The sequence below is a fragment of the Amborella trichopoda genome, chromosome 3 (assembly GCF_054954075.1).
Source record: "Amborella trichopoda isolate Santa Cruz 75 chromosome 3, AtrichopodaSantaCruz75HAP2 v2.0, whole genome shotgun sequence".
NCBI classification, from domain to species: Eukaryota; Viridiplantae; Streptophyta; class Magnoliopsida; order Amborellales; family Amborellaceae; genus Amborella; species Amborella trichopoda.
Genome location: NC_142338.1, coordinates 21,414,682 through 21,437,861, shown reverse-complemented (window position 1 = coordinate 21,437,861; position 23,180 = coordinate 21,414,682). Strand labels below are relative to the sequence as shown.

Sequence of the window (23,180 nt, the reverse complement as noted above, 5' to 3'; positions counted from 1 at the left end):
ATATTAATGCATAGCTTCGAGTAAAGAAGTCGGGCAAAAGGCATTTGTTCAATTAAAAACCCTTTAATCACAAAAATAACTCAACAATATTAATGCCTAACTTCAAGTGATGAAAAACCCATTGATCACAAAAACAACTCAACAATATTAATGCATACCTTCAAGTGTCATCAGCGTCAGGACCATGTTGGACAGAGAGCGAGACATATCAGATAATGAAAAGACCCAAGTGGTAGGTCCCACTATCCATTCACCACCATCCATCGATACACTGGATAGAGATAGGGACCACAAATTTTCTATGGTCACACAGGACTAGTATAACTTCTCAAGAGGAACATGCATGAATGGCATCCATGTTCAATGGACAGAGAGAGAGAGAGGGGTTTCATTCCCAATTTATTTTTTGGCTAATTCTTGTAGGGATTGTTTGGTTCCCTGAAAATGGGAATTTTGGAGACTCATTTCGCCAGATATCTAGGATTTCTACAATTTGGAGATGGGATTTCAATCTCTGCATGGATATCTCTATCCATATTTTATGTTAAAACATGGCGATGTGTATTCTACCAAAATAATAATAAAAATATTATAAATTTTTTTTTTATTATTATTTATAATATATCATAATATATTACTATTATGAATATTATTATACTATTATAATGTTTATTATTAATATATTTTCTTATTATTTTTGTAACAATATTATCGATACTTTGTTATTATACAATAATATTAAAATTTAATATTAATAGTATTATTATCACATTCTAAACAGTAGACAATTAATCTCCAAGTCTCTTATCAATGCTATCTAAAGAGCATACTCAATTCCAAGAGATACCAATTCGAGAAAGGCATCTCCCTAAGACATGCACCTCCAAGGAACCAATCCGGGCCTTAATAAAAAAAACATAGTAAAACTTAAGAGGAAAGGAGGACAAAATATTTAAGAAGTCATTGGATTGTTCAACCATGTCAGCGTCAATTCTTAAAAGGAATCTTCTTCATAACAGTCGGCATCTTCAGTTTCTATATAGGGCAGCTCTCATCAATCAAGTTTCATGCAAGATGCATATGTACATATTTTAACCTTTTTCATCCTTTCTTCCATCCTCAGGGTTTTCATCCACTTGTAATGGTCTCATGTATTTACTAGAAGACATCTCCATGTACATTATTTGGATCTTGTTTCACCTCTTGTACAAATCCATTCTCCATGAACCTAGAGCTCAAATCAGATGCGAGAGAAAACTAGCAAAGAATCTTGAATTTCTTCAAGTAATTCCTATGCTTAACACTGTTTCGAAAGAAAGATAGTGATTATCTCAATCAAAAGACTAATGTACATACAAATGATTGTCACTATAGGAAAACCATCAACATATATATATACCTCATTATACATCAAACTTAACACTACAAGTCACCCTTGCTTAATATGACCAAACATCTCCGCAAACGAGTGCTTAGGGGCCTCTGTGCGAGAGACTATCTCAACAACCTTGTAGGAAGCCTCTGGATGACGAAGCGCTTCTACTGCAACTTCTGCAACTTGCTCTCGAGATATAGAACCTTCAAAGAGGGTATCCTTCAAAAGAAATAAAAAGCCAATATAAAAATAGTTTATGTAGTTGCTTTGCATTCCAAAAGTGCTCATGAAAACCAAGGCAGTTATAGGGTTGTTTCTTGGTCATTTAGTATCCCAAGCTGCTTTTCACAAACAATACGCACTTGAATGTCATGAAATGACAATATCAATTTGATTTACTCATTTAAAAAAGGAAAAAGTTTATATAAGGTTGCGACCTTAAAATGTAGAATTACTGATGCACCTCAAAAATCCATCGGAAAAGATTGTTTTAATGTTGAAAAACCCTCGAATTGATCATCTCGACAATGAGATGTATGAATATGAAAAAAAAAAAGATTGAGTCTCAGAAATAGTGCATCTTGCAACACATTATCTAGATCGTCCATTTTCAAAAAAATTATATGTTTATAGATCTACTTAATTTTAACCATTTTTGGAGTTTAAAATTTTATAATTAGATATGAAAATAGATCTTGAGATAATCCTAAGAATTTTTTACACCAAAATTACATGTTATGATAAAATTTGGAGGTGCACCTTAATTGGATTGTTTAAGGTTGCAACCTTATAGAAACCACACCCTTTAAAAAAATTTATTTTTATTTATTCAGATATCTAGTTTTTGGAACGTTCGGAATAATAACCAATGACAGCCTTATTTGTCACAATGAAAACGCGAAGTTAAAAGATTATATACTCATCGTTCACTCCCTTGGCTAAAATGTTGTTCAGGAGTATTTCAGGACTCCAAAATTTGGGGAGACGACCTCCTCAACATAATGAACAACCTAAAAGATAAATAAAAATAGTAGCCAACTTATACGAGCCCTATAATTGAACATATGCTGTCCAATATTTGGATGGTCACATCTAAGTTTTTAGCAACTCAAAATCTTTTTCTTATTTTTTTCCCTTTTATTGGGAAATATGCATCTAGACATTCTGAAGTGGATCCCATTCTGATGGAAAAACTTCTCCTAAGTAGGTATTTTTCCTGAGGGAGTAAGATATAGTGTATAGTATGCTCCTTCGAAAGTACTCTATACAAACTCGAAGAAAAAACTCCCCAATATCTGGAGCATCTGAAATGAACTGTATCTAACAAAGAATAAGAGCACATGCTATTGCATATAGCTATCATATCTCCATTACCGACAAGAATTCCTAATTCGTTAATGTAATATCCAAGTTCTTCAATACCTACTTGCCATTATATTTTGTGAAAAAAAATGAACAAAATGGACCAGAAAGAAATCCCTTTGTCCCCTTTCAAGTTTCAGCACCTTTTCAGACCTTGTCTGCAAAAACATGAAGGGAAATATAGGTGTCTCATACCTCAGATTCCATCGCTATGCTTCCACTTGGGGGATCATTTCTCAATCCACCAGGTCTGATAATAGTGAAGTTAATTCCAGAACTCCTGATATACTTCTCTGCTTGCAACTTTGCAATCAGTGTGAGTCCAAATATATTCAAAACAATATAAGCTGGATTGAGGATCTGACCCATTGCAGCACCGTTAACTAATATGGAACTGACAAGAATAAATCTGTTTACCCCAACCGTGCGGCACGCATCAACCAGGTTTACTGTACCAAAGTTATCGACCTGCAATAACAACATTTTCCAGCAATTCCTTTAGGAACACACACAAAGCATATAAACTGACAAAGAAATGGCATTTAGTTTCTTTTCCATAAAAAGTAAGGAACCTAGTGTGCAGGTTAAAGAACTTTAGTACCTTACAATTGATCATGGGATGAGATTCCAGCAGAATTTGCTACCATGTTTGCAGAACAAAAGTGTTGCAAAATCACGAACTTCTAAATCCAAACCTTGTGTATTTGTATTAGAGACGAAGATATTCAATTACAGACATAATAGGATTTCTTCTTTTCAATAAGTTACAAACATTTACTGTCGAGAGTTCTTTTTCTCTAAATCATGTCTGCCAATGGAGAATCTGAGAATACTGGCCTCTGAAAGACTCATAGGTATTTGATGAATAAATAAATTCTAGGAATGATGCTCAGCATGACAACTGATTTTGCATATATTATTTAGTTCTAATGATGAGATAATGAAGTATACAGCCTAAGGCACGTCATTTGCAGCAAAGCAATCGAAGACCAAGTCAAAGCACAATTAGACATACAGAGAAAATAAAGGAAGGGAACAAGGAATATGAAAACAAAAGCTAGTAAAAGATAAATACAGTATACAACTTCAGTTATCCTACTTTTATTCTTCCATAAGTTTTACATACACACTCTATCTTTGTGTGTGAGTGTGTACTATTACTCAAATCATTACTCTTAACAAACTTTAAGATGCTGTACAACTAGATGATAAAGAAGTGGTTTCAAGCGCCCTGTCTTGCATGGTTTATCGCAGGGTGGAACAAAATCATGACTAGATTTTGTAAGGGCAACCAAGAAGCACTAAATAGCCAAATTTCTCATGACATATTTTTGAAAAAATGTCAAATTACAGCTCAAACAAATTCAGTAGAAGTGACAGTTACTCAACTTCCGTGAATAATTTTCGGAAATAAACACAATGAAATGTGGTTTTTAATTAGCTGATTATGGTCTCTATTTAAGGGGTTCAAAGCACTGGTATCTTACTTTAGTAAAACATCAAAGGCATGCAGTTGTATCTGAAAGTAATATCTGGAGAGTTCATCTACAAATATTCACATAATACCGAACACTAACTTCGAAGATGCAGGTTGTAGATCTGAAGCGTCAAAATTCACACGCTCAAAACAACTATTACTTTTGCCACCACTTGAAAAAAAGCACATAATCATCCGATGAATGATGTTCCACAGCAATATGAGGGTTGTTTTAAATTAAGTTCCAAAAATTAAGATGCCATAAACTATCATGCCACAACAAGAAGGAGCCAAATAAAATCTTTGGCACATGGAACTGTGCAATGATCACAGTTCATTTCAAATGAATGGCTGCAAATCATTTTTCCCTTCTTAAGAGATTTTTGCAGTCAATCACATGTCCAGCTCGTGCACCAAATAACCTCCAGGGATGATATAAACAAGGTAGTTTCCAATAAAAATTCTGATTAATGCGATAAGATTTAGCAAAAAATGGTTTTGAATATAAATGGTGTCAAAAAATCGAGACCAGTACCAGGATTGGAAGCTAACAAGCTAGATAAGCCATTTGTTGAAATGTCACTAGCATTAGTCATTGGTTTCAGAACAGTAAAGAATGAAGTATAAATCATCATATGATTAGCATTTCTAAAATCAAATGACCAAGAGGAAGTCATTTTAAGAGTTCCAGCCTATAAAGGCCTATGGTGATTTCAACTTTCAAATTCAGGCAGATCAAGCTTAAAATAGAACTGAACCTGCTCTATATGTGCTACAGCTAGCCTTTAGGTATCCTTTGTCAGGGTGTCAAGAGATCGAGACCAAGGTAACACAATTAAAAAAATTGCGATCCAATCTCATAAAATACATCCATTAATTCAAATTACCACAAAATATGGTGACATTCAACCATAGTTGTTGGAAATGCCTAAGATTCTGAATAGTTTTCAGAATCAACATTCGCACAAGGAGAATCACAGGAAAATGGGATTCCTACTTTATAGGAATCGACCTACATATATGGAATTGAGATCTCAGCTATTTAGAATCGAGTTTCAAACCTATTTGGAATCAACCCATATGGAATTGAGATTTCTTCATGAATGGAATTGAGATTCCGACATCTTTGGAATCGAGTTTCTAACATATTTGGAATCGAGATTCATACCAATTTGGAATCAAGATTCATATCAGTTTGGAATCGAGCTCTGACGCACATAGCAATCGAGATTTGTGACTCTATGGGGATCGAGTTTCAACCCTTTTAGAATCAAGATTCCTACATCAACAACATTTGGTGCCTTAACAACTTAGAACATCATCCAGAAATCGAGATCAGACGTCTTTAAGACCTGAAGAAGAGTTCCTTAGATATGAGTCCATGTATTAGCTACTGAGTCTCAAGCACAGTATCAGAAGTAAGATCAATTTATAGATACTTGTAGTCCACCACAGAAATTGTCTACAAATGATACATATATTGTCTCATGTATTTTTGAAATGTGATTTTAATTTCATTACTATAGTTCAAAATAAGATTTTGTCTGTGCCATGGTGTTGTATATGTTGTAATCCTATTTGAATGATAAACTCCCTACCAATTATATTCTAAAAACAAGCAACAGTCTTAGTACTATTAGAAAAGAGCTATTATATTGCAAGGCCTAAGTTCTCTTATTTTTAATACTCCAACGCCCAAGTTATACTTCTCTTTTACTGGCAAAAGAAGTTATACTTGCCTTTGTTACTTGCAAAAGACATCGGAATGATAGTTGCTGAGAACTTAACTCTTAGACATGTAGATTTGAAAGTTAATTTATGGAACCAATACTTCAGCAACACGTTCAGCAGGTCATTATTCGGAGTAACATGTAAACTATAGGAAACAATCGTCTTCAGCCCAGTTTCCAAATAACACAAATATAAATCCATAAATATTTGAACCAATTCATAAGCCACAGATTTATGCACCTAGAACATTAGTATTCGATTTGGTAGTATTACGATTCCAAAAAGATCAGATCAAGATTCGATGAGGGTGGAAGCAAGATTTGATGTTTGATTAATTTGTGGTTTCGAACCGCAGTACTTGATGTTCAAGAATCTAGATTCGAAAACAATTAAGTATCATTATATGTGGAATCCGAAACCAATAAATGTAGAATCGAAATTCAACAATGGCGGAATCGAGATTCATCAATAGCGGTATCGAGATTCAATAAATATTAGAAACAAGATTCTATAAGTGTTAGAATTGAGATTCCTAAAATAAGGAATCAAGATTCTTGACTTCTACGAAACCAATTCGGTGAAGACTCCTACTCGGAATTGCAGAATCGGGATTCAGAATCGAAATCAAGACCCTGGATGAGAGATTCTAGTAACTAGCTCAACACAAAATTACTTGCAGATAAACACCCAAATAGTACCACAAATTCTTCAATTGGTCCACTAATAGTTCCACTCAATTCAATACACGGAAATTGGTCAAATATGAACATCACATAGCCCAAAATGCATAGAATCAGTCTATACACATAAGGACTTTCAAATACATCAATTAACATACGTAAAAACTCATTGATGTGCCAATCTCCAAATACAATGACAACAACCAAATAGTGTACAAAGTGTCAAGACTATGGGAAGGCCATTGGTTGATCACAAATTTGCTGGTTAGGGTCTTAGATACAATTCATATGATCACCTACTCCAATAGCGCAAGAAATGTGGTCCAATCTAATCAAGAGATTTATGGGAAGCAATAGAATATGATTGCAAGCTCCAAGACAAGATGAAATACATAAAATATGAAATTAAGATTCCGAGAATAAAAATTGAGAGAGATAGTGCATGGTGCATAGTGAAGGCCTAGGTAGTGGGAAAATGCTCACTACTATGGGAGAATGAATTTTAACATAGAATTCCCTTAAGATTTGAACTTATGGGAATGAAAGCGAACTCAAAAACTAGAAGTTTCCAAGTGGAGAACGCAGAAAATTCAGCCGACAAGAATTGGGAGAAACTAGATCAAAATGGTGCTACTAGGCATGGCTATTCAATCTAGCGCGCAATGGCAAAGAAACATTTAATCAAATAGAGCAAAGGAATGAAATTACCTTGCTGTAAATTTTGAATAGACAACAAGAGATAAGGGGCTCATGAGTTTCCCTTATCAATAGGATCATACCATAGCACCAAGAATGGAGCTCCTGATCTCCATGAGGGGGGAATGCTAGTATTGTTGATCTCTCTCTCTCTCTCTCTCTCTCTCTCTCTCTCTCTCTCTCTCTCTCTCAAAGAACATCTCTTAGGTTTTTCACAAATGGAGCTCTCGTAGAACTTCTACATGCATCTGTATATATGACGTTGGGGTTTTATGGGCATAGCATGCACCTTAACAGGTTTCCATGGGCATAGCATACAACATGATGGGGGCTCCAAGGGCATAACTTATACCTCATGTTAGGGTTTCTTAATCCCGCAAATGGCCAGATCTTAGTGTTCGGAGAATGTGTGATGTGAGTTAGGTTTTATGATGTACAAATACAATATACCTAAGAGATGCCTGGCATCCTAACCCTAGATTAGATATGGAGATCTTTATATCTAAGGGTGTCTAGGGATTGAGAGAGAGGCTTAAACATAGCCATGCAACCACACATCTAGCTATCATAAATGTGTGGCTGAGACTCACCACCTTTATTTCCAAATGTGTGAGAACAACTCCAAATTCCCCATTTTTCTTAATTTTATAATTCTATGAAATCCCAATTTCATAATTGCCTATAGTTTTAAATAAATTTGTGACGTAAAAATCAAGTGAAGGGTATGCCCCTCAATTCTCTACACATTTGTTCTCTCCAGAAACCAAAATTTGAAATTTAAAACTAAGGTGTTCTCCCTCTCAAAACCTCAGGCCTCTGACACGTGCTTGTCATGAGACACACTTGGTGTCATATGACACACTGTCATACTTCACACATGCGAGCAACGAGAGATCAACACCAAATAAAAACCTTTTAGATCTAGGCTTTAATTGGCTTAGGCTCCCCATTTCATGGAAAATATCAAGCTATAAAAATCAAAGCCTACATACATGTAAAATTCCTGCACATGTGCCTTATTTTAAAGAATCCACAAAATGCCATAAATGCCCATAACGGGCCCGTCCCACCTCGTGGCTGATGTCATCAGCCACGTGGACAACCCTGTGGGGCCCATTGGCTGTTTGGGCCCCATGGGGGGACTTTCTTTAACTGGAATTTTTCAAAACAAATTTATTTTCAAGACTATTTTGCGTTGGAAAATTTTTTAGAAAATATATAAAAATCCCCAAAAATCCTTTCCCATATTTTTCATCATTTCTCATTAAGTTTTGGGCATATGGAAATTCTCTTTTCGGAAATTAGGATCCTTAAGGAATTGTTCTCAATTTTTTGGGCACTCCACTCAGCTAGATCCAAAACCACCAGTCACTTTCTCGAAATTAGACCAACAAGGCCCATGACCCATAGTCTCTGCTCATCAAAGCTAACCCAATAGATTACTAGGTCCTAGATTTATAGTGGATTGCAAGTGGCCCCTCAGAATATACACTCTCGAAATGTGGGGGTACTCTCTGTACCACATTTGCATGTCTCTCCTCACTAGATCTACTAGAGTGAGAGTGGCCTCCCATTTCGCGATTATCATGTGCACATACTGTGAGTAGGATCAATGTTAGGGATTTAGCTGATGTCCTCTCAGAGCCATCCTTCACACACAAGGCTCACCATAGAAAATCTCAATAAGTCTCACATAGTATCTTGATCTACATTTTAACCATTCTCATAATACACAAAAACATGTCAATCAGCAATATCATGCCCTAGCTCAAACCTATCTTGATGTGATCTCACCTACCTTGACCAACGGACCCTCAAACCCTTTTTGGTATAACGCACATTAAACCGAGCCTCACATTCGGGATTTTTGTGACTCTATGGACTCCAACTCCGGATCCTAGTTCACACAGATCTGCCGAGTGCCATCTTCTCGGTCACCCCCACTATGACCAAGAACAATAGAAAATCTCAATTTCAAGGCCTTGAACGCCACAACCCCAACATCCTCTACACAACTTCAGTTGCGGCCTTAAGACAAGGTTAGAAATCATTGCTCCAGTATTTGGGCATAAAGAAGCAGAAAGATGGAGTAGATGAGACGCTACTTCCACACATGCAGCTTTGATCACCCAATTGATTGTTGGAAACAAGGCCCCTGTTGCTTCTTCGAGCATCCATAATTGAGAACAATCTAATTTCTCCATTAAGCAAGACTGACAACTTCTTCCGCATAATTTAGTGCAAAAAAATAAAGATCAAACGCGTTGAGTTGAAACAACTTAGATATAATTCCCATCAAAAGTCTAAACAGCCAATTCTGATTAACAATTATATTTGGTCAACATCAAAGCACATCCACGATAGCCACTCATCCTGGTGAGGGAATATTGTTGAAAAATATTCATAAGTTGATTTTTCTGTTGTTTAAGCTTTGACCATTAAGACATATATGATTAAATAGGAACTCATTTGATGATACTAAACTAGTCCAAGTCCACTCGGACTCAGCCGAGTTGCCCCAAGTTGTATGTACGACTCAGGGTACATAAAGAACATTAAAAACAAATCCCAAAATATTCTTAAAAATATGGGAATGTTGTTTTGCATTTGATTTGGATGTTTTTGGCAAATATTAGTGTGTTTTTTGCAATAATCCTTATTTTTATATCTTCCCTTTTTTGGATTGTTCATACTATAAATCGGTTTTTTAAATCCATTTTTCTATAAGCTTATTTGGACGTTTAAGGTTGCTTTTGGTTTTATTTTACTTTTACTACCTTTATTTTATTGTTTTCATTTTCTTTTACTTTTAAATTTTTCTAGGGTTTTTGGCCTTGTATAGGAACTCAGGCAAGTCCACTCAGACCCGGCCGAGTAATTCACCTTGGCCTGGTCCAAGGCAAGTTCCTAAACACTGCATTCGAATTGGCTGACATCTGTTTGCAGTTCATATCCAGACCAGTTTTGAGCAATATTGAACTCAACAGTTCCCACGATCTAGGATACTGATATGGAATTGCTTGATTCCGAAGAGTTCAATTTGGCCAAATAACCATACTTGCCCCTATCATTCTCAACACAAGTGATTAATCATTCATCGATGTAACCTTGAAGCCTCCTGCCAGTAAGATGTTTACAGATTATGACCCAGTAGAATAATTTTTTTGTAATTTAATCTTGTCAGGACTATGGTTTGGTTAATTGTATGTGTTTGAGGATATTATAGCTACTTGGAATAGTAAATAACTAGTCTTCTTTCAGGAAGAGGAGACTATCCCACACTTTTCCATCCACTTCGAGGTCTCCTTGAGACTTTGGTCCTCCCTTTTTAACCTTTTTGGCCTGCAGTGGGTTACTCCACCAACTTTGATCAACCTCTTTGTGTCTTTTTTCTCTCCTCTATTCTCCAAGAACGGGAAAAAACTCTGGCACCTCTCCATCCGGCTCTGCTATGGAGCTTATGGCTCAACAGAAACTCTAGAACTTTCAGGGGAACCCTGGAAAGCACCCAATCTATGTTTTAAGCGATCACTGTCTTAATTTCCATCTGGGCCAAAGGAATCCCCATTTTTGCCTCACTTCCAATCCCACACTCTTTAAACAATTGGGACTGGCTCCTTAACCTCTCAACTCAGACACTTAGACCTAGACAATAGTGGACAACCCCTCCCCCTAGTTTCCTAAAACTCAACACCGATGGGTCCTCCCTTGGGAACCCATGACCATCGGGCATTGGAGGCTCTTTGGCAGACTCTTCCTCAATCATCCTGACCTTCTCAGAATTCATAGGGTTTCACGACTCTACCTATGCAGAGGCGATGGCCTTACTAGAAGGCCTCAAAAGGGTGGCTCTGGTCAGGACCAGTACTAAAGAGATCATTGTAGAATCTGACTCAAGCAACACAATACTATGGGCCACCCAGCAGAAGCGACCCCCATGGAGGCTCAATTCAATATTTGAGCATATAATTTTCCTTTGCAGCTCTCTCCCACAGCTAGTTTTCAAACTCATCTTTTGAGAAGCCAATGTTGAGGCTGACTGGCTGGCAAAGGAAGGAGCCTCCCTCAGCACACATACACAGCCAAATCCCTGATATCTCACTCTCCACCTCCCTCGCTTCTCTCTTCCTCTCTAAATCGCAAAACTCCCCTCATCTATTCGTCTTCAATTTTCTCCCTAGAAAGAAAAAAAGGAGGGGGAGGGGGGGGGTCTGATGCGAACTTTAAGGTCAGCTTTAAATATTTGTGACCCTCAAGTCTATAACCTCCCACCTACTTCAAATTCCTCCCTTCTCTATCTTTGCATTTCTTCTCGGTTCATTCTGTCTCTCTCCCTCACCCAACCGCAAACTCTCTTTAGGTAGCCAATGATCTCCATTCTTTCCCCTCCCATTTCACCTTACTCGTTTGGCTTTCCCCTCACAATCTCTCTCCTATTTGCCCTTTTCTCCACCTCACTTCACTATGGCGACAAGCATATGCTCAAAGCCTTATAGAGTAAATAGCGTCAACATCTTCGCCTTTCCCTCTATCTCCCCTCTCTCTCTCTTCAACCCATCTTACAGTCATTTATTTCCCCATAAAAAAATCAGTGGACAAAGGAGGGTAAAAATAAAAAAATAAATAAATAAATATATATATATATATATATTATTTCTTTCTTTCTTTTCTCTGTTCTCTCCTTTTCTTTCTCTTTCTCACGTGGCCTTCTCCAAATCTTCTAAGCGAGCCCCTCAACCTATTTTCTTCCATTGAGCCCATTTTTCTTACGTCTTTTTTTCTAACCCTACTTCACCCTTCTACCGTCTCCTCTCCTTTCTTGTACAATCTCTACTTTTCCCCTCCTTTCTCTCTTTTACCCCATTTCTCCTACTTCCTGCCCCACGTCAAAACATTGATATGATAAAGCTGAGGACCGAAGCTCCTCTCGGTAGCTGATTTGCCTTCTAGCCAGAAGCAACTCCACAGTTCGCCCAACAGCGCTCCCTAGCTCAGCACATCAGAAGTCCCTCACCCCAAAGCACCCCTACACTGCTCATGTAGCCAAGGATGAGTTTCAACAGTTTGACTTGTAAGGCTGCAACCCTATTCCCCTCTCAACATCAAACTCATTTTGCAGCTCTCTTTACATTTCGCTTATGCAATGCCTTCTGTAACTCCCTTTTCTTTGTGGATTCGTCTTTCTGAGAACCTAGCAGTGGGTCCTCTATTTTGTTTATACACCCTTAATATTAGTTTCTCTCTCCTCTTTCTTTGCTCTCTTTCTATTTTCCGTATTTTCTTTATTCTATCTCCCTCCAACAGTTACATATGTAGCATGTAACTGTTACAGTTACATCAGAAGCCCCTCGGCCCAAAGCACCCCTAAACTGCTCATGTAGCGAAGGATGAGTTTCAACAATTTGACTTGTAGGGCTGCAACCCTAGTCCCCTCTCAATATCAAACTCATTTTGAAGCTCTCTTTACATTTCGCTTATGCAATGCCTTCTGTAGCTCCCTTTTCTTTGTGGATTCGTCTTTCTGAGAACCTAGCAGTGGGTCCTGTATTTCGTTTATACACCCCTAATATTAGTTTCTCTCTCCTCTTTCTTTGCTCTCTTTCTATTTTCCCTATTTTCTTTATTCTTTCTCCCTTCAACTGTTCCATATGTAGTATGAGCACCCAATCTGTTGGCTGTCGTCTGTAATTTCCTCATTATGTAAGTTTCTATTATTAATACAAAGTCAACCTTATCCAAAAAAAAAAAAAAACTAGATTTTGTATGTTGAATCTAATGCATCTGTAAAGAACAGAAATGTGAGTCAGCGTGGACTGGAGCCCTGGTGATTCAGAGGAAAAATCCCAAAATTCGAAGGAGTCTCCTGAGCCTCAAACAATTTGGTGGTCGAATCGGTCTGGGACCCTCGCAATTCCAGGCCCAGTCCTTGTTTACAAACACTAACGGAATTATTAGACTTCCATATTCTTCACCTAAGTGGTTGAATAATAACTGACATGATTACCCAATGAAGAAAGTATTACTTAATTATAACTTACAAAGATAGATGCTTCAATTTGACAAAGGACATTAGTTATTCCCACCTCCAAAGAAACATCTGACCGGATGAGCAGCTAGGGCGGCACAATTCTTTTCCATCTCCCCACAATGTCCCTCTATTTGCCCTCTCCCCCCAACCAAACGATCTTTAAAATGAGGCAGGTTAGGAATGACGGGAAAAAAAGGTACTATAGGCTTCCAATTTCTTGCTCCCTATAAGACAGGAATACCCATCTATCGACCAAGTAGGCAAGGCTTTGAAAGAGAAAACCCACCTCCAAAGGAACATCTGACCTTCTTTTTACACATTCACATAACGGTCCAAGATAATGACTTTCATTTTCATTTGAAACTGAGTTTCCATAGCCAAACTCCCCATCTAAATTCTCAATCTAGCGATGTAGTCTCAAGACTAGAAAGCAATATACCCAATAAGATTAATGCGTTTGTATGGATAATCCCAGCCGAACAACATGAAAAGACTAGAAAACTTTCCCAATCTTTATATTGAATATATGTGCCAACTACTGGTTTAATTAATAAGTGGTCCATGTTGTTTCCGTTGTGTTTGAAAAGAAGACGAACCATGAGAACTTTATTCTTAGTTTAGAATGTGCAGTTCTTGATACAAGAATGTGCAGTTCTTGATACAAATTTAAATCATTCGGAACTTATGGAAATAAAACCACACAGATCTAGCATCGGAGAGGCTCATTACACATGATGCTGGATGTGGCTTTCCAAAAGTACTACCAAAAAAAGCTTAGGAAAATCGTCAGTTTCCATTTCCCATTGCCCCAATTGATTTTGAGAACCATTGCACTGGTCTTAGAGCACTTTGTGCAGGGATTCACTGGGTTTTCGCACAACTTGGGCACTTTGAGAATTGAGCATGAGATGTGAAACCTTAATGTCTTCCCATGATAAAAACTGCCAATATAGAGCAAAGATTATGTAAGATAAAGAATTCTCAGTCAACTACAAGAAAGTATGGAACAATGACTAAAATGTTAGACTCACAATTTCACCAATATTTAGCACATTTCATAGTTTATTTATACATGACAGTAGCAAATGTTTCAAGTTGGATGCAAGATCATAAACATGCAAGATATCAGGAACTAAAGAAAAAAATACATAAAACATTAGTTTCATTGAACATTTTACTAAACAAGCATCAAAAGATCCGAGCTCAAAACATGAACTGGTATGACCAAATGCCACTAAGACTTTGTGACATCAAATTCCATTTTCTGACGATAAGAGAATTCATGCAATGAATCCCACTATGCCATGAGCTAACCTTCCATGGAGCAAACAAATCCAAGGAAGGCCGGAAACCAGTTGCACAAATCACAGCTTCGGCATCACCGATGGCTTCAGCTAATTTCTCTGACCCCTCTGTGACATCTGCTTTAACCTGAAAAAACAATCATAAGAACCACAAAGCCAATAAAAAACCCAACAAAAAAATAAAATAATATCACAATGATTAAGCTTCCTCAAGTAATTTTACCTAAGCCTCATACTTGATGCTATCTAATAAATGCCAAACAAACAAATAAATAGATCCTTGAGCCCAATTTTTCAGCTCCATTACAATGAAAATTCAACATCGCCAATGTATCACATGACCATTTTAACGCTTAAGATCCTATTGGACAAAATCACTCACTATTTGAATGTTTTGATTGCTAGAAAGAGAACTCTTTGCGCTTTCTACATCACGAACTCCTGCCCTGACTTGGAATCCTTTTGAAAGCAGCTGATCAACAATCTTTTTACCTGTCATGCCAGTCGCTCCAGCCACAAACACCTTTTTTCCCTCTAATTTCTTCATCTCGTCGGTTGCCTCAACTTTTGACCCCTCCATCTGCAAAAGAAAAGGGAAATCAGAAACCAATTAGAGAATAAAAAAAGAACAATAAGGCGACAGAAGAATAGGAGTTTGAGAAAAAAATTTATGAGAGGCAAAGCAACGAAGGGAGGTTAAGTCAATAGACAGAAGTATAGCAGATCATACTTAGTAAAAAGGAATGATGGGTATAAAAGGATAGACATTGAACTTGGATTATTTATGTTGCTAGAATAAGATAATGAAATAAGATTGAAGAGAGGAAAAAAGAACAAAAAAATACAGAGTTGTTCTACCATGACTTGGAAAGAGTTAGCTTTCAGATGAACATGAAAAGAGGGACTGGCTGAATTCAAGTTACCATAGCCAGAACGGAAAAAACTTAATTTACAAAGAGAAAATAAGGAAAAAAAAAAAACCAATAATTGCATTAACATGGAAGTAGAAGAAGCAAAGATCCATTTACAACAAAAAAATGAACTGGAAATTGGGTTTCCATGGAAGTAGAATAACAATGCTGGAATTCAAAAGTAGAAAACAAGAGATTAACCGAAAATAGGTTACCATAGAAATAGAAGAAGAAAAAACTTAAATTTCATCAAAGGAAACAATATATGAACTGAAACTTGGGTTAACACTGAACCAGAAGAAGAAGCATTGTGAAAAGAACACGGAAAATACATCGAAAAAAGCAATTCACCACAGAACAAGAGCCTGGGCTAAGAATAAAGAAAGAAAGGATACAACAGAAGTAACAAAAAGAATGAGAACTTTGAGTAACGGACGTTAAGAATGAAAAACAAAAAAAAAAGAACACAGAGTTCGAGAGAGAAAACAAAAACAAAACGAAAAGCAACAACAGAAGTGAGAGAGAGTACCATGGCCGTGCAGCGCTTATGCTGGTGTTTGGGGAAATTTAGAGATATGGAATGAAGAAGGGGAAATGGGTTTCTCAGCAACAAAGACATGAGATGAGGATACCTATCTCTTCTCTCTCTCTCTCTCTCTTACTGGTTCACAACAATGGCTGTGATGGAGATGGGGCCATGTGAGGGAAGTGATTCGATGGTTCTGATAAAGCTATTATTGTTTGAAAAGTTTTGCACCGCTAGCTCTGTGGTTTTGTCTCATATCAGTGAAGCGGCTCATTTGTACCGTCCGTTTTCTGGATGGACAGCGATGGATGCCTCAATATAGCTTCTACGGTAACAAGAGACGTAAAAACAAGCAACCAGAGAGGAGAGACAAAAATAAAGAAAATTCGAGATAAAAAACGAGTATGCAGAGCTCGGATTTACAGCCATGGCAGACGACGTCCTCGAGCAATGATTTCCGCACAAATCTCAACCAAATCCGCCACTAAACCCTGTAACAAAAGCCTTCACGAACTGCACCTCAACCTTCCAGGAAATCGCAGACCCATACATCCCACTTCTCAACCTCACTTTCGCTCTAAAATCCTTTAGTCTATGCAAAGGTATCTAGTCGCAGCTCATAAAACTCGGTTTTCATTGCCATCGCCTCTTTGGGAACCACACCTCTACACGAAGTTGGGCGCCATGTGACTACGCTCCGGTATGGTGTTGGTTTGAGATCCGCCAAATCTCAGTAAAAATTGAGTTAATTTGAAAAAAGATATAGAAAGGAAGGTCATTTGAATTGTGGGCTAAAAAAAATTCTGATGTATAGAGGTCCGATGTTTTAATAATAAAAAACACTTTATTTTTATTAAATTTAATAATAAATTAATTTTAAAAAAAATTAAATAAAACTGAGAATTAAATAAATAAAAACAAACTAAATTAAGCAAAAAAAAGATACTTAGCTCTAGGGACTTGAAACCCGAAGTTTCAAGCTTAGATCGTCGCTCTTTCGATTTGTGCCACCATCTAATTTTTTGGATGCGTTTGCTTGCTAAAATTAGTTTGACATATATCTAGGGTACTCTAAACCGAAAGTTTCGGGGCTTGGATCAGATCACTCTTCCGATTTACGTCACTATCTCTTTTTTTTTTATGCCTTTGCTTGCTGGGATCTAGGGTTCCTAAGGCATAGAAAAGCTAGGTTTTGGAATCCCTAAAAGTTAAATATGAATTATAAGATTTTCTATGATTTGTTGAAATTTTTCAAGAATTTTCTAAGGGTTTTTCCTATTTTGGGTATTTTTTTTGTTATGTTTTTAATTTCAAGAATTTCTAAGGATTTCTTGATCTCTTTCATATATTTTTTTTCCGGTTATGGAGGATGTATTTATAGGATTGAATTGATGATTTTTCTTGAATTTTTTTTTAAATTTTTTTCGAAATTTTTTTGATTTATATTGAAGTTTTTGCCTTATTTAATTAAAAAAAATACCTTTTACTGCATCATCAAACTGCGCCTGGTCCTGCTGGGCCACATCACGGCTCAGCCTTCAGTCCGACACTTTGGTCTCACTAGGACTAAATTGTCATTTGTTAGATCTTTTTATCCGTAAGTCTGATTCTAACAATTCTTGAACCGTTGGAAAGCTATCAAGTTCTACTTCAAGTTGGAGTAGGTTTCGGTAGTTTTGGGGCAATTCTATTATGTCTACGTTACCTATGGTCTAATAAGATTTTTGTAGTCTTTTAGGCTCAGAATTGAGGTTTTTAAGAGTTCCCTTAACCAGAATTTCGAAGGGGTGTCTGTAGTTGCCCCTCTTTAGCATTCACCTTAAGGTACCAAGTGAATGGCAAAGAAATATACACTTGAGACATGGTGAGAAGGAAATTTTTTCTTTTTCGATGAATCATTCGTTTGAATGACCAGTACCCTTTGGGTATGCAGTACTCCGATGGATGTTTTTTATTTTTAAAACATCGAACTGATAGTGTTATCTTTGAGTTAGTGCAGTTAAAGATCTCCGACAATCGGGTTTTGAAGTGACAGTCAACAGGAACTGTACTATCTTTGAGCCGATGACACTCCTTATTATAGTCACTCCAATGCTATATAGGAAGCAGTCATCTTCGACTTTAGACCTTTTTTTTTTTAAGTTTGGTTCTCCAATTGAATAAAAGTTTGATTTAGAAGAAATGATGGGATGATGAATTCCTAGCTAATTGAACTTCTTGTTTGCTCTCGATTCTAATTATTAGGGTCCACAGGTTCAGGCTTTTTGGTTTGGGAACCTATGGGTTGGTCTCTACTTTCTTAAGGTTTTGCAAGCATGACAACCCAAGATTTGGTGGCAGCGGACGCATCATATCCAAGCCTCCATGAAACTCCTTCGTTTTTTTAAAACACTTTAAAAGGTTTTAAAGATAGATTGAATTTTGGAACAGAAACAGAGTTTCCGGCTACTTTCTAACCAAATAAATTAAGGTTTTTGACAACTCACAAAACACATGGGGAAAATTTTGAAGATGGATGAGAGATTTTGAAAAACAAGTTTGGTAAGCAGTTTAGGCGCATGCTACCATGGAGCTCTCTATTCTTCTTCTTCTTTTTATTCTTTTCTCTTTTTCTTTTTTTTTCCTCTTTTTTTTTTTTTTTACATGATCTTGCCAAGCCTTTACTTGGGACTTTCAGGATGAGAAATCACCAAGTACTTCATCATCTTATAATCTTGGCTCTTATGTCACAATTCAATTGATAATTTTTCTTACTTTCCGAGTAAACCAACGTCTTGGATAATATAAGATATCGCCCTAGAGTACTCAGAATGTCCTTAGACTTCCAATTTTGTTCCTCCAGTACCATTCCTTTGAAGTTCATATAGTCGAGGCTCTTCAGGTTTACTTGTACTAATGCCTTCAATTTATTTTGTTTTCTAATGTCATTCTAACTTGAGAAGAGAATAATTTCTAGAGAAGAGACTAAAAGATAGAGAAGTTCTATTTTTTTGTCGCCCCGGGGTCTCTTTCGGGTGTTCAACCTAGGACTTCTTCATTTTCACTCGTATCATTTGACATCTCCTAGTCTTCCAAAAGTTTGCCCCACATATATCTCTAAGCAGTTCTAAGTATGGTTCCGACTTGGGATCGGCTTTAAATTCTTCAATTGTCATCTCTTCAGAGTTACATTCAGATAAATCTTCACTGTAGTCAAGCTCTTGTTCCATCATGACTTTATCTCGCTCTTGTCCAAGTATGGTTTCATTGGGCTCTTACCCCAGTATTACTAGTGACCGATCTCGAACCCTTACCTTTGCTTTCTCACAACGTAAAACCATTTTGAGCATTGAGTCAAAAGAGAGAAGCCAATCACTTTTACTAGAGTAGAGTTTATACTTAGGGGACGTGTCTCTATGACTTTTGACGCAGCCTCTCTAAATCGTTGGACAAAATCTAAAAACAACTCATCCAAATTTTGTCAGGTGGAGACCAACTCGCCAAAGGTCATTGATCTATCTCTGGTCCGGCGATATTGCCCAACAAAACGTTGAAACAACTGATCGGGAGTTTGATTCGGGTATTTAATAACTACCTCCCAAAACCATGTTAAAGTTTGTCTGGAGAGAGCATACTGAAATATGGCCTTGAGATGACGTGATTTCTCTTCAAGTGTAGGAACGATCAATAAGTAAGCGGTGATGTGATTTTCATAATCACCTTTTCCGTTGAACTTGTTTTCAAACTAAGGGAATTCGAAACCCGAATAAAGAGGTTAGACATCTCCAAGAACATCTTTGACGTAAGATATTGGAGGAAGTATAAGTCTGTTGGTTGCCTAAAACTGATGGCACATTTGTGATGCTAGAGATGCAGCTGATATGGGATGCACCAAACTAGGGGCAGGCTGAACCTACGAGATGGATGGATTCAGATAGAGAGGTGGTGCAGGCATAGGGGCCTGAGTTGGGGTATAATACGAGTAGGTCTGAGAAGTGACCTGGACTAGAGGAGCCAGGGCCTAGAAAGCCGAAGGGTGTGTAGTCGATAGGTATGGCTGGCTCAAGGGATACTGAGTTGGAACATGGGTTGAATAGGCCGCCCGCTACTGATGATATGAAACTGGGGCGACCTAAAGAGGCTGCATCGATAGATGACTATACATGACCTGTGGAGGGTTAGGTCTGGATTGACTATGAGATGGACGGTCCAGTGGTCGAGCCTGTTCTATGAAAGGTGGAGGATAAGAAGATTGGTGGTGCCAGCTCATCGACTGGATGGAACTCACATTACTTTGTTGATCAGGGGCTAGAAAAGTCCTTTGACTCTGACCTTACTGACGACTCGACACCCTAGGCGGGGTATGTGACTCAACAAGGGCAACACGCCTCAAGAAAGCCTTGACCTTAGGTAAGTTTTTAAGACACTCGATTGGAGGGACTCGTAGTTCATAGAATTGGATAAGGGCAAACATTGAGGAATAGAGGCATGACTTGAAGAACTCTTGGGTATAAATGGAGATGTATTTCTCTCTAGTTTTCCTTGGTGGCTAGTCTTGCTTGGGCCCTGATTTAATCTTTGGAAGTACTCTAAGTCTAACAGGGTAACTTGCCATATGTGTTTATCATCTGGGTTGCTATGGACCTTACTAAATTGGTGGCCCCTAGAATGGGTCTTTTGAGGAGGTGGGTGGTATGCCCCTAATTGGGTAGCATTAACTCTAGGTTTTGACATAGATGGGTGGTGTGCCCCTAGTTGGGCAACGTCACCCTTAGACTTGGACATTTGTGGGAGGTGCATACCAAATTGGGCGGCATATTCCCTAGACCTAGAATCACGGTTGAACCCACCTTCATCTTCTAATTTGTGGAATTATGGACCCATTGAAACTTGATATCAACTGATTTGAGACAGGGTAACCCAGGGAACTGAGCTATAAGGTCATATAGGTCTAGCCATCCATAGGGATCTAAACTATGCACTAGACTTAATAGCTGAGGCACTATAAATTATGAACATAACTACAAGACTATGCACAAAAAAATCTCTTTTCTTTTCTTTTTTTGAATTTTATCCCCCCTTTTTTTTTTCAATCTATCTAAGAAGATTTACAAGCTATCTAAAATAGATTTTCAATCTATCTAAGATGATTTATCCCCCCCTTTTTTTAATTTATTTATTTTTTAAAAAAGAAGATAAAGTCAAGAAAATTCTAAGTTATGCAAATAAGAGTTACAAGCAAAAGATAAGATAAAAAAAGATGAGATCTATTTCTAATCTAAACAAATAACAGCAGAAAAAACCTAGATCTATCTTTTTTTCGTTTTCTTTCTTTTTAAAAAAAAAAAAATTTATTTTATGAAAAGAGAAAATTTTCTTCTTTTTTTTTTAAGGAAAGAGACAAAAATTCTTTTTACAAGATGTATTATAAAAAGATAAAAATGCACTTAAAGAAGTAAGTATGATCTAAAGAGGATAAAATATGATTCTAAAAAAGATAAAGATGCTTCAAAAGAAGATAAATATGCTTCTAATGAAGATCAATGTGATTTAAAACATGATCAAGAATGCTCTAAAGAAGACAAAAATAATCTACAAGATGATTAAAAATACTCTAAAGATGATGAACATGAATGAAAGAAGATATCAAGATGAATCTAAAAATGTTCTAAAAAACAAAGATATTTGAGATGATCTAAAAGATGAAATAAAATAAGATCTAACGATAAAGATGGATCTAAAAGAAGATGATCTAAAAAAGAAGATCAAGATTGATCTAAAAGAAGATGATCAAGATGATCTAAAAGATGGTTTTTAAATAAGATAAAAACAGAAAAATGATCAAGATGGATCTAAAAGAAGACGATCTAAAAAAAGATGATAAAGATCGATTTAAAAGAAGATAAAGATTGATCTAAAAGATCCAAAAGACCATAAAGATTGACAAAAAAAAAAGATCCTAAATTTTTTATGAAGAGAGAAAAGATAAGATCCAGAAAGAACAGATAAAATCTAATTAAAATTTTTTTCAAATCTATCTTATTTTTCTTTTCTTTTCTTTTTTTGCTGAAAAAATAAATATAAGAAAAAAAGAAGAAGATTTTTTAAGTCTAAAATACGAATCTGAAGCTCAAATGCCCCACGGTAGGAGCCAAATTGTTTACACTCCGATCTGCACCGATCTCTAGGATGAGATCTGCACAAATCTTAGCAAAACCTGAATTAATTTTAAACAAGGTAGAGAAAATGGGGTCATTTGAATTATGGGCTCAGATCTTTTTCCTGAGTCCACTCACAGCGCAAGCTCCAAATCTGTATTTTGATTTAAGAAAAAAAATTTATAAATTTAATTAAATCTAGTAATAAATTACTTTTCAATAAAATAAAATAGAGAATTAAATAAATAAAAACAAACTAAATTAAGCAAAGAAATAGATACTTACCTCTGCGGACCCAAAACCCGGAGTTTGAGTTTCAGACTTGTATAAAGTCTTTCTTCCGATTTGTTTTACCATCTTCTTTTTTGGATGCATTTGCATGCTGGAATTGGTAGATCTAAGTTTTTTTTACCTAAATCTAGAGTTCTTAAGGCATTGGAAAAAGCTGCGAATTTTAGGTTGGATCTACCTAGGCTTTTCTTGGGATTTTTTGGAATTGAAGAGTAATTTCTTTAGTTTTTTAACGGTTTTGTGATCTACCTAGTTTTTTTTAGGATTTCTTGAGATTGGATAAGTATTTCTTTAGTTTTCTTTGGGTTTTGGGATCTCCAAAGGTTGATTATGAATTCTGGGATTTTCTGTGATTTTTTGAGATTTTTCAAGAATTTTTTAAGGGCTTTTTCTATTTTTTAGCTACTTTTCTAATTTTGAGAATTTCTAAGGGATTTCCTTATCCCTTTCCTCTCTTTTCCTTTTGGTTTATGGAGGGGGTATTCATAAGATTCAATTGATAATTTTTGGTGATTTTTTGTGGAATTATTCAGATTTATTTTGATTCTTTTGTTTTATTTAATTAAAAAAAACGCCTTTTACTACATCATTAGGCTCTTTGTCACAACATATATGTCTTATATAGACTAAATTGTCATTTATTAGATCTTTTTATTCGTAAA

At 36.5% G+C, this 23,180-nt stretch overlaps 1 protein-coding gene across 9 annotated transcripts; it reads right to left on the bottom strand.

Moving 5' to 3' along the window:
* Positions 1-951: 951 nt before the first annotated feature.
* Positions 952-16,884, bottom strand: LOC18437234 (NAD(P)-binding Rossmann-fold superfamily protein). Of its 9 annotated transcripts, none has more exons than XR_016052282.1 (8): positions 16,514-16,883; positions 16,094-16,380; positions 15,036-15,233; positions 14,664-14,780; positions 3,339-3,432; positions 2,933-3,205; positions 1,400-1,594; positions 952-1,303 (listed from the first exon to the last, which is right to left on the bottom strand). XR_016052282.1 is itself a non-coding variant. In XM_020669101.2 (7 exons), the coding sequence occupies exons 2-6, from the start codon at positions 16,181-16,183 to the stop codon at positions 1,430-1,432; spliced, it is 843 nt and encodes a 280-aa protein (XP_020524760.1). In that variant the 5' UTR covers positions 16,184-16,380; positions 16,514-16,884; the 3' UTR covers positions 952-1,303; positions 1,400-1,429. The 9 variants fall into 9 exon arrangements, 5 of the variants coding, with proteins under 5 accessions (XP_020524760.1, XP_088718379.1, XP_006847514.1 ...); XR_016052280.1 differs by having other exon boundaries at positions 3,339-3,417; XM_020669101.2 differs by lacking the exon at positions 3,339-3,432 and having other exon boundaries at positions 16,514-16,884.
* Between the last annotated feature and the right edge of the window lie 6,296 nt (positions 16,885-23,180).

Excerpts from the sequence above, each read along its gene's own strand:
- LOC18437234 (XM_020669101.2), bottom strand. The coding sequence starts at position 16,183 with ATGTCTTTGTTGCTGAGAAACCCATTTCCCCTTCTTCATTCCATATCT. Across the intron at positions 15,234-16,093 it reads ATAAGCGCTGCACGGCCATG|ATGGAGGGGTCAAAAGTTGA; the intron begins GTACTCTCTCTC and ends TTTCTTTTGCAG. Across the intron at positions 14,781-15,035 it reads GCAATCAAAACATTCAAATA|GTTAAAGCAGATGTCACAGA; the intron begins GTGAGTGATTTT and ends TTGTTTTTTCAG.